Source organism: Brassica napus, chromosome C4 (assembly GCF_020379485.1).
Source record: "Brassica napus cultivar Da-Ae chromosome C4, Da-Ae, whole genome shotgun sequence".
Taxonomy (NCBI): Eukaryota; Viridiplantae; Streptophyta; class Magnoliopsida; order Brassicales; family Brassicaceae; genus Brassica; species Brassica napus.
Window position 1 is genome coordinate 39,517,135 of NC_063447.1, and position 10,315 is coordinate 39,527,449.

Consider the following 10,315-nt stretch of genomic DNA (forward strand, 5'->3'; position numbering starts at 1 on the left):
GAAATCATTATGGGTTGTAGACAGAAGATTGGAGTGGACTTATGGGAGGCTGCACACGACCCCATCTTTGCTGAGGTTATGACACGATATGTGCCTTCACCATGGGAGAGGTCTGAGGTCTTTGACCTCGAGGATGATTGATTAACTGTGATTTTAGTAGTTTGGTTTGTTAGAATTAGAAAACAACTTTGGCTTTGGTATTTGATTTGAATTAAGAAACAACTCTAGATTTGATTTTGTATAAATTATGAAACAACCCTATAAAGAATTGTGTGCTACAAAATCATAAAACCTGAGGACCCAAACCCTAAACAAACCCTTAACTAAAACCATAACCATAGACATACCCTAACCAAACCCTAAAACCATAATACAATAATGATTCTTAATCATACCCTAAACAAACCCTAAATCCGTAATTCATAGTCAAACCCTTAACCCTAAACAAACTCTAAAACCATAACCGTAGACATACTCTAACCAAACCCTTAACTAAAACCAAAGTACAAATTAATCCAACGCCTCAAACACACACCTATTTATTGATTATTGTACATTGGTCACTATCTAAGTACGTCCGTCCACTATGTTTGATAGATGTTTAAACACTAATTTAGAGGGTTCAAAGACAAAGTTCTTGTGGTGTTATCGATAAATTTAGTGACTTTTTTCTGCTCTGCCTTAGCTAGAATACGCGTTATGGGAGTATGAAACGACGTAGTTTTGGTTATTTTTTTGACCTAATCACTTTTCTTCCTCATTCTTCCTCGACAGAGAGATTGCAGCGGCGAAAAGTTGGAGATCGACTCCCTCATGTCTTCAGTAAATTCTTCATCCACTACAAGAGATCGCCTCGCGAAACAACGGGGAATTCCCACAAGATGCAATTGCGGTGAGGCAGTGAATCGTTTCACTTCAAAAACAATTCAAAATCCGGGAAGATTATTTCATTGTTGTCCTTTGGGATCTCAGAAGGTTAGTCGTGTTATCATATAACTGTCTCCTTGTTGTCCGATGAGAGTAGAATTAGTCAATCTAATTGTGTATTGGATGTTACTGATGAAGGACAAAACCCACTTGTTCAAATGGACTGACAAGTCAGTTGTTGAGGAGATTGAAGACTTCCAAGACCTGTTTGACGTGTTACTCGTTGACAATTCCGAGTTTCAGAAATCAGTGAGAGCTGGTGAGGCCATGATGACACGCCATGAGAGTAGAATTCAAGAGATGGAAGATGCAATGTGCCATTACGAAGAGAAGACCTCGGAATGCATTAGGGAACTAAGGGGCATAAAAGCTTTGTTTGTGTGTTGTTTGGTGATGGTCTTCTTGTACCATATCTATGCATGATGTTCAACAAAGGCAGCGACTTCGCGCACAACTACTTTTATGTGCTTCCTCAACTTGTTGTTTCTTTTTTTCAAAGAAGTTAAGACCATGTTTCTTGTTATTTCGAGGTGATCATCATCTACTGAAACGAATTATTTTGCAAATACTTTGGTTGTTACTAGAATAAATCGATTTGTCTCTATAGTTTAGCAAATACCAAATTGTCAAATAGGTTCTTAAACAGAAGATCAAATAGTTTCAAAAGCAATAAGAAAAAAAACAGAGACAGATGCAGACACATAACAAACTAGATGGGTAAATCGCATGTTCCTCTCTTGTGTCCTTCAGTTCCACAACGGCTGCACTTATGCTTTTTATTCTTCCTTGATCCTTGAGAAGATGCGATCTTGTCTTCTACTGATTCATACCTTCTCTTTACTGGTCGACCAGCACTCTTTCTTGTCTTTGGTGGTAAAACCTTTGCAAGTTTAACCTCAACAGGGACATTCCATTCAGACTCTAGAACTGCTATTGGATTAATGGAATCTGCATAGGCGGTTCTCCACGCTGCAGTGCTGTATAAGGCGTCAGTGAATCTGTGCACTTCCATACCTGTCAATCTCAAAAAAAAACTTGATCAATATGAAGTCTATATGATGAAAATCCCGAAAATAAATAATTCTCAAGTATTCATGTGTTTATACTTCCATACCTCGTGAATAAATTGCAGGAATGACGTGTCGGCAAGGAATTTTTCCTATATCATACTTACCACATGTGCATGTTCTTCTTTCCAAATCAACATGACAATCATATATGTCTCCTTTTACAACCGATCTGAAGTTGTCAACCTTGTAAACCTGGAATCCTTTTGCCTTCACAATTACCTTGAAATTCAGTGTACCTATATGCCCGTGAAGCCTTTTCCACCAACGCAGTCAATCTTTTTGTCTTGAAAAATGAGACCACATTGGTCAATAAGTGATGAATGCAAATTTCATGTGCTGATCGAGGGTAGATAGTCCCAATAGCTTTAGAAATAGACGCATTTCTATCTGAGACAAAAGCTAGATCTTGACAATCAGCAATAACCACTTTCAACTGTCTGAAGAACCACCCCCATGAATCGTCATTCTCTGAATCAACAACCCCAAATGCAATCGGATACAAATTAGAGTTACCATCTACAGCAGTAGCAACAAGAAGTGTCCCTTTGTATTTATTTTTCAGAAAAGTTCCGTCAACGACAATCACCCTTCGCATTGCATTGTAGAATCCTCTAACTGATTGCCCAAATGACATAAATAGATACATGAATCTTCCCTTCTCATTAGTTTCGTAGTGAGTATGCGTACCAGGATTTGCTTCTTTAATCATATGCAAATATGCTGGTATTTTAGAGTAACTGCGATCTGGTATACCTCTAGCAGCTGCAATAGCAAACTCACGAGCTTCCCAAGCGTGCCAATAAGTAATCTCACAACTATGCTCCATTCTCATAAATTGAATGATGTCATTCGGTTTTGGGCCATCGTTGGCATCATCAAATCGATGTTGTATCAGAGTCCCAATTGTTCTTGCGGATGCTGTTTTTCCGAATTTCCTTTTCTTTGAAGGAGCACATGAATGTCTTCCATCACATTGGTTGATCATGAAATATGTAGACCCATCTATTCCTTCTGCACGCACAGTCCAGTTGCACAATGCATCCTTACATCGAATATACCACCATTTTCTCGTGGATTTGATAACAGTGTAATCGAAATTATTCTTCATCGCCAAAATTTCCATTGTTGCCTTCAGAACCCCTTTACTTGTGAAAATTTGATCCTTCTTCACGAAGTCTCCTCTCCAAGCTCGACCATCCTTATCACTGTCTCCATTGTTTTGACAAAGTTCAATGTTTTCACTCCTTAAAGCACCGCAACCATCCGCAGCGACATGATTCGTTCTTTTAACAAAAGACTCCTTTGACGGCTTGACAAACTCTGCTCGATTTATCTCAGGAACTTCTTCATCCTCAACATTACTTGAATCACAAGGCTCCTTATTCAAATCGATATTGACTCGTTCCTTTTGATTTACACCAGAAACAGAGAACATCACACACAAGGTAGTAGACGATTCCCTCTTTGCATAGCCCACAAAATTAGATGCTTGCCGATCATTGGTGATAATAATTGGAGGATTCCCTTTTTGATTCAACAACGAATAACTGAACTCGGCATTAATGGCATTATGGTCCACCCCATAATCCTCACACACCGTTATCTTGAGCTGCTTCAACGTAGTAGTAGTTGCTAATGTTACCATTCGACCACGCCTTTCTTTGTCTACCACGAAACTCCAGTCATCACCGCGACTACACATCCATTCACCCGATTTGACATAGATTAGAACCATGTTGTATTGATAGAGAAAAGAGAGATGATTATGTCGATGAAGAAGAGAGAAACACAAAGAACGACGACAAAAGATCGTGGGAGAAGGAGAAAAACGTGGGAGAAAATATTCTTGGAGATATTTAGGGAAGATTTAGTTTAGATTTAGGAAACATCTTTAACCGATTATGGAAGTTTCCATATTTTTCGGATTTCCTGTAGAATGTATAACCTATGTAAGTCAGAATACAGTAGAGTAGATGTGAAACATATTCTTCCTAGGCGCCACATAAGGTAAAAGACAGACCATATCATGGCTCCAAATATAGATAGGGTATATCAACGCATTGTGGCTATATGTCGTTATCAAGCTAAAGGTATAAGAAAGACATCTTTCTTGATTATAACGTAACGTAACCTAGCTTTGGTTAGAATATATAAGAAAAGATAGGTTACGTTGTATACCAAAGATATATCTATGTATAAACATTAGTAGCCGATTTCTAGACTAAGTAGATGACTAGAATGAGTATTGTAACTGTAGCTAGAAGATGAAATAAAATATGATTCATTTTAAAAAAAAAACAATTTAAACATATATATTGTCATACTTATGTTTTCAATAGTTTTGATATTTTTTAACATTTTTAAAATTCAGTTTACTATTTTTTCCATAAAAAAAAAGTAAAATATGTCCAGAATTGTCCAAAATATCAGAAATCCTATTGTGACAAATAAAAGTTCAAAGTGTCCAATTTTTCCAATTTTCCCATTTTGTTATTTAGATATATACAAATATAGTTGATGAGGCAGAAAACACTCTTGCTTTTTTCACCTTAATCGTTTGTATAGTTTCTTCCTAATGATGTCATTATTCTTTAGACAAAACCCAAATTACCCTTTATTAATGTGATTTTTATGTGGTGGTAATCTATCGCTTTCGTAACACAAAGAGCCGTGGCCTGAGAACCAACCACTAAAATCCAACTAAAACCACCATACGAGCACTCCATTTTGTTATCGGCTAGCCTCCTCTCTTCTCCTTCTTCACGCGCAGGGTGAGCTACTGTATGTAACCCCCAGACCCGCTTCTTGTTCTCAGTTATGTTGTATTCAGACACAAGCTTTTGTGTTAATTGCTGCTTTCCCGTTTATGTAAATTCTCTTTCTTTTATGCCTTTCCAGATTCCTTAGAAGCAGAGTTATGGTTGTGTTTGGGAATGTTTCTGCAGCGAATTTGCCCTATCAAAATGGGTTTTTGGATGCACTTTCATCTGAATTGATGGGACACAACAGCTTCAGAATTCCGATCTCTTCACAAGCGCTTAAGACAAGAACAAGGCGAAGGACTTCTTGTCCTTTGCAGGTCTCTGTCTGATTCTTGAATTTTTGAAGTTTTGTTTGTGTTTTTCTTGTGATTAAAGAACACTTTTTCCTTTTTTTTTCCTGGGAGTAGGTAGTGTGTGTGGACATACCAAGGCCAGAGCTAGAGAACACTGTCAATTTCTTGGAAGCTGCAAGTTTGTCTGCATCTTTCCGCAGTGCTCCTCGTCCTGCAAAGCCTTTAAAAGTTGTCATTGCTGGTGCTGGTATGTCATTGTCCTTTTATTCATTATGCTACCCAGTTTGATGTGATGAAGCTCAAATAAATTGCAGGATTGGCTGGACTGTCAACTGCAAAGTACCTGGCTGATGCAGGCCACCAACCTCTCTTGCTCGAAGCAAGAGATGTTCTTGGTGGAAAGGTACTTCTTCTATTCATCATTCTTATTAAGGACTTGCTAGTTTCGGTGAAGTTAAGTTCTTCATTGAAATCATATATTAACGAACGACGACGATGTGATATATGTGTGCCTCTAGATAGCTGCATGGAAGGATGAAGATGGAGATTGGTATGAAACCGGTTTACATATATTTTGTAAGTTCTAATTCATAATCTCTCCAATGTGTGTGTTATAAGTTGCTCACATGACGGTTGATATTTGAAAAATACGGATAGTTTTTACATGTAAAATCTACCAATTTGTGCTTCAGGCTCTAAGAATCACAGCTGAATAATAAAAAAAATTTTAGCAACATATATACTTTCTCTTTGCAAAGTGATTATACAGAAACTTCATGATGTCAATGGGAGCATAAGCATTTAGAGTTCAATATGATAGTAACCTTTATTATCTTGCACCCCATTTCGAATTGTCAGCAAGAAAGATCCCTTTCATAGTTTGAAGGAAGATGTCAATATCATACAAAGTTTGTTTTGATTTTCCTAAGTGAAGTTCATAACCTTTTATTTCCTTTTGACTCTTTTCATATTCTTGCTGGAAGTCGGTGCTTATCCGAACGTGCAGAACTTATTTGGAGAACTTGGGATCAATGATCGGTTGCAATGGAAAGAACACTCCATGATATTCGCCATGCCAAGTAAACCTGGAGAATTTAGTAGATTTGATTTCCCAGATGTTCTACCAGCACCCTTAAACGGTATGAGCATAGTCTTACTAGTTCTTGCAACTTTCAAGCATAGCATGCCTGATGAAAACAGTGGTTGAATCAAATATGAAACACATGTTCAATAAGATGTATTGAGTAGAAAACTAATCATTTTGCACATTTATATTTGTATTGGTCAATTCACGCCATTGATATACATCTAATGTAGACTCTGAAAAGAACATTTTCATTTGTTCTTTCAAAGCAATGAATCTAGTTTTAAGCTTTTAATAAACATACGTAAAGATAAGTATTCATATTATGTAGTTGTAGGGTTGTAGCGCATAGTGCTGAATTTGTCCTCTGTTTGAAATAAATTGTTTCTGTAGGTATTTGGGCAATTTTGAGAAACAACGAGATGCTGACATGGCCAGAGAAAATAAAGTTTGCTATTGGACTTCTTCCAGCAATGGTCGGAGGTCAGGCTTATGTTGAGGCCCAAGATGGTTTATCAGTTGAAGAATGGATGAGAAAGCAGGTAATATTTCATTGGTTTGTTTGATTGGTAGCTGATTTTTCAAGTTCATGTGTTGCCTTCCTTCGAGTGATGTAAGTGTTCATTTCCAGGGAGTACCTGATCGCGTGACTGATGAGGTGTTTATAGCCATGTCAAAGGCACTTAACTTTATAAACCCCGACGAACTGTCAATGCAATGCATTTTGATAGCTTTGAACCGGTTTCTTCAGGTTTGGGCACTCCAATAACTTTTATTCCTCTCTCCATTGACAAATATATTGCAATGCAAATTATAGTTACCACTAAAGCATGCTCACTTCTCATAGAATTTAAACTGCTATGGACAGGAGAAACATGGTTCGAAGATGGCCTTCTTAGATGGTAATCCTCCGGAGAGGCTATGCATGCCTATTGTTGAACATATTCGATCACTAGGTGGTGAAGTGCGACTTAACTCAAGGATAAGGAAGATTGAGCTGGAGGATGATGGTACGGTTAAAAGTTTCTTACTCACTGATGGGACCACAATCCAAGGAGACGCTTATGTGTTTGCCACTCCAGGTTCGCTTCTTTTCTGAATTTGCATTCAGTCTGCACTTTTTTGGGCTCCCTCCCTGTTTACATTTTCTTCTTCTTGTAGTCGATATCCTGAAGCTCCTTTTGCCGGATTCATGGAAAGAAATACCATACTTCAAGAGACTGGAGAAGTTAGTTGGTGTTCCAGTCATTAACGTTCATATATGGTTAGTGACAGTCAAGACCAATACTTGTTATCTTCTTCTGCCATTTTGGTCTTAAGTGCTGTGAATTTATATTGCAGGTTCGATCGGAAACTGAAGAACACATATGATCACTTACTCTTTAGCAGGTGAATAACTTCTCTCAACAGTTTAGAGCCATTTCTATTAGTTTAAGTCATCCGTTAATACTTAAGACGCCTTTAATCAAGCAAGAAAATTATAAAGATTAGTCTTGAACCACCATATAAATGAATCAGCAACAGTGAAGGCTTGTTCTTGGTTAATTTCAACAGTCTTGTCTTCTTGTTTTGTTTTGCAGAAGTAACCTTCTGAGTGTGTATGCAGACATGTCGTTAACTTGCAAGGTAAAGAATCGGGTCTTGTCGAGTTAAGCTGTGTGTTTCTCTTACTTGATAGTTTTCTTCTCATTTCCTTAACGATGTAGGAATATTACGATCCAAACCGATCAATGCTGGAGCTAGTATTTGCACCTGCAGAGGAATGGATATCACGGACTGACTCTGACATTATAGATGCAACCATGATAGAGCTCGAGAAACTCTTCCCTGACGAAATCGCAGCTGACCAAAGCAAAGCTAAAATTCTCAAGTACCATGTCGTCAAAACTCCAAGGTTAGACAAGTTTCATACCAAACCCCCAAATGTCTCATTTTATTTAGTTTCAAATGAATACAATCTTCTCTCTCTCAGGTCTGTGTACAAGACCATCCCAGACTGTGAACCATGTCGTCCTCTACAGAGATCTCCTATTCAAGGCTTTTACTTAGCTGGAGACTACACTAAACAGAAGTACTTAGCTTCCATGGAAGGCGCCGTTCTCTCTGGCAAATTCTGCTCACAGTCTATTGTGCAGGTAAATAACACACAAAAAAATTTCCGTAGAATGAATAGATTTGTAGCAGCTGGGCCATCCTGGATTTTAACCAGAGACCTCGCCCGTGAAGGGTTGAGGTTTTATGAGGCTTGGCCTGGCTTGGTGTTTGATTCCCTCGCCATGGGCTTCGACCTGCTCATTCAAAAGCATATGTACATGTATTTGTTAACCAGTCACCCTGAATTGTTAAATGAACCGGTTTTTACCAAGTTCCGGTCTGTTGATTAGATCTTATGCCACCATTAATCTGTTCCGGTTACATAGAGATATTGATTCAAGTTTGGGTACACTGATTAAACAGGATTATGAGCTATTGGCTGCGTCTGGACGGCGAAACTTGTCGGAGACAACTGTATCAACATGAGAAGAGGAAGCTTAAAGATCATTGATTTCTGCTTGTAACCATTATTTTGTAACTTTTTGTCTACAAACCTCATTTCAAGACAAAGTTAAGGTGTGGCAAAAAAAAAACCCAATACATAATGTAAAAAATTAATATAGGTGTTTATTTAAGAAAACACAATTAGTATAGGATATAGAAATTGCACTCTAATCCCATGAAATGCAAACTGACGATTTAAGATGAATTTGTATTTTAGTTAAAATAACTTATAGACATCAGGTGAATTCATATTTTATTACATATTTAACTTCAAATAAAATAGTTACATAGTTTATACGGAAAAAAAAAATTCTAGTGTCCAAATCCATTTATAATTTCTACCACATTGCTAGGACAATCTGCATTGAAACCTTAGGATGCTTCTTTTATCTAGCACATAAATTATATTATTAGATCTAAAGTGAGTTCTCATGATAAAAACATAACTTCAAAGATTACAGGGAACAAAGTTAGTGAGGTAGGAAATCTTTCTAGAGAATGTCCACGTTTGGGAGACAAAGAACATTATCAAAGTAGAAGAGAACTAAAAAACAGAAAGAACAATGGAATTCAAAAGATATTTAAGATCTAAATCCGAGCCATAGGCCAAGACACACAGTTATTAGTAATTTGAAGAACAAATTAGCGCCAGAAATGGGATGAACAAGAGCTGCAAGAAAGAACCAAATCAAAGGAAAAATTTGCTCGAACTCAACCAAGAACCGTTCCAGTTTGAATAAAAGAAATGGCCTATAGCAAGAGAATCCAGAGACTGCACCACCGAGACCAAACAAGAGAACCACCTCACCAAGAAAGCAAGTCACGAGGAAGAAGTGAACTCTGACTGAGAAAAAACGCCAAAGAGGACCCTAATTCTTACATGCGGATACAACGATCCTGTCTAAGCCATTTACCGACAAAAGACCAAACGCCTCCTCACAAGATAGAACTGAGAGACCTGACCACTTTGAGCTAGTAGATGCCACCACAACAATAAACATTTAAGCGACAAACTCCATAACAAAACATAACAATCACGGAGCAAAATAAGACAAGAAGGCAAAGTAGCACAACATATCTTAAAGTCTAAAAAGGGGTCTATACAGAAAGAGAAGACCAGGACAGTAGAACAACCGGATCACATTATCAAACCAGATACCATCGGTTGCAACAAGTCCTAAGCGGATCTAACCTTAGCCAAGACAAGAACATTGGACATCCAAAACCTTAAAAAGACCAGAAAAAAACTAACCAACCCGCCAACAAACCCAAACGCCAACACCAACAAAGCTAGAGATCCGAGGGCAAAAGCAACGCTACAGATAAAAAAGAAGAAGAGAAAACCATTAATTAAACCAGCCGGCTTTATACGTGCATGACCGGCTTGTATCATGGATCAAACCAACCGACCGACTACCTGTGGGTACTTGCCCAATAGGGAAACTGAAATCAGTGAAACCAAAAGAGGACATTTCACTCGACTAATCAGCTATTTAGAACACTTCAGTCAAGGCAAATTCATTTTGGGTCATGATGTTTTGAAAGATAGTCGAATCAGCCACATTTTCAATCATATTGATCCAGTTCGGCCACCCGATTTCCAACCATCGACCACACTGTGTTTAGTGGACCAACAAGCAA

The 10,315-nt window shown here is 37.9% G+C and overlaps 1 protein-coding gene across 6 annotated transcripts; it reads left to right on the plus strand.

Annotated features, from left to right (window-relative positions):
• The first annotated feature begins 4,541 nt into the window (after window positions 1-4,541).
• Window positions 4,542-8,810, plus strand: LOC106390766 (15-cis-phytoene desaturase, chloroplastic/chromoplastic-like). Of its 6 annotated transcripts, none has more exons than XM_013831295.3 (15): window positions 4,542-4,778; window positions 4,896-5,076; window positions 5,167-5,299; window positions 5,367-5,455; window positions 5,571-5,628; window positions 6,036-6,191; window positions 6,530-6,678; window positions 6,768-6,887; window positions 7,005-7,218; window positions 7,298-7,400; window positions 7,478-7,525; window positions 7,717-7,762; window positions 7,843-8,030; window positions 8,109-8,271; window positions 8,594-8,810. In XM_013831295.3, the coding sequence occupies exons 2-15, from the start codon at window positions 4,915-4,917 to the stop codon at window positions 8,654-8,656; spliced, it is 1,692 nt and encodes a 563-aa protein (XP_013686749.2). In that variant the 5' UTR covers window positions 4,542-4,778; window positions 4,896-4,914; the 3' UTR covers window positions 8,657-8,810.
• Window positions 8,811-10,315: the final 1,505 nt, after the last annotated feature.

What these genes read in the sequence shown, in the direction of transcription:
- LOC106390766 (XM_013831295.3), top strand. Translation starts at nt 4,915, where the DNA reads ATGGTTGTGTTTGGGAATGTTTCTGCAGCGAATTTGCCCTATCAAAAT. An exon ending in TCTACCAGCACCCTTAAACG is followed by an intron (nt 6,192 to 6,529) that starts GTATGAGCATAG and finishes TTGTTTCTGTAG; the next exon opens with GTATTTGGGCAATTTTGAGA. An exon ending in GTCATTAACGTTCATATATG is followed by an intron (nt 7,401 to 7,477) that starts GTTAGTGACAGT and finishes TTTATATTGCAG; the next exon opens with GTTCGATCGGAAACTGAAGA.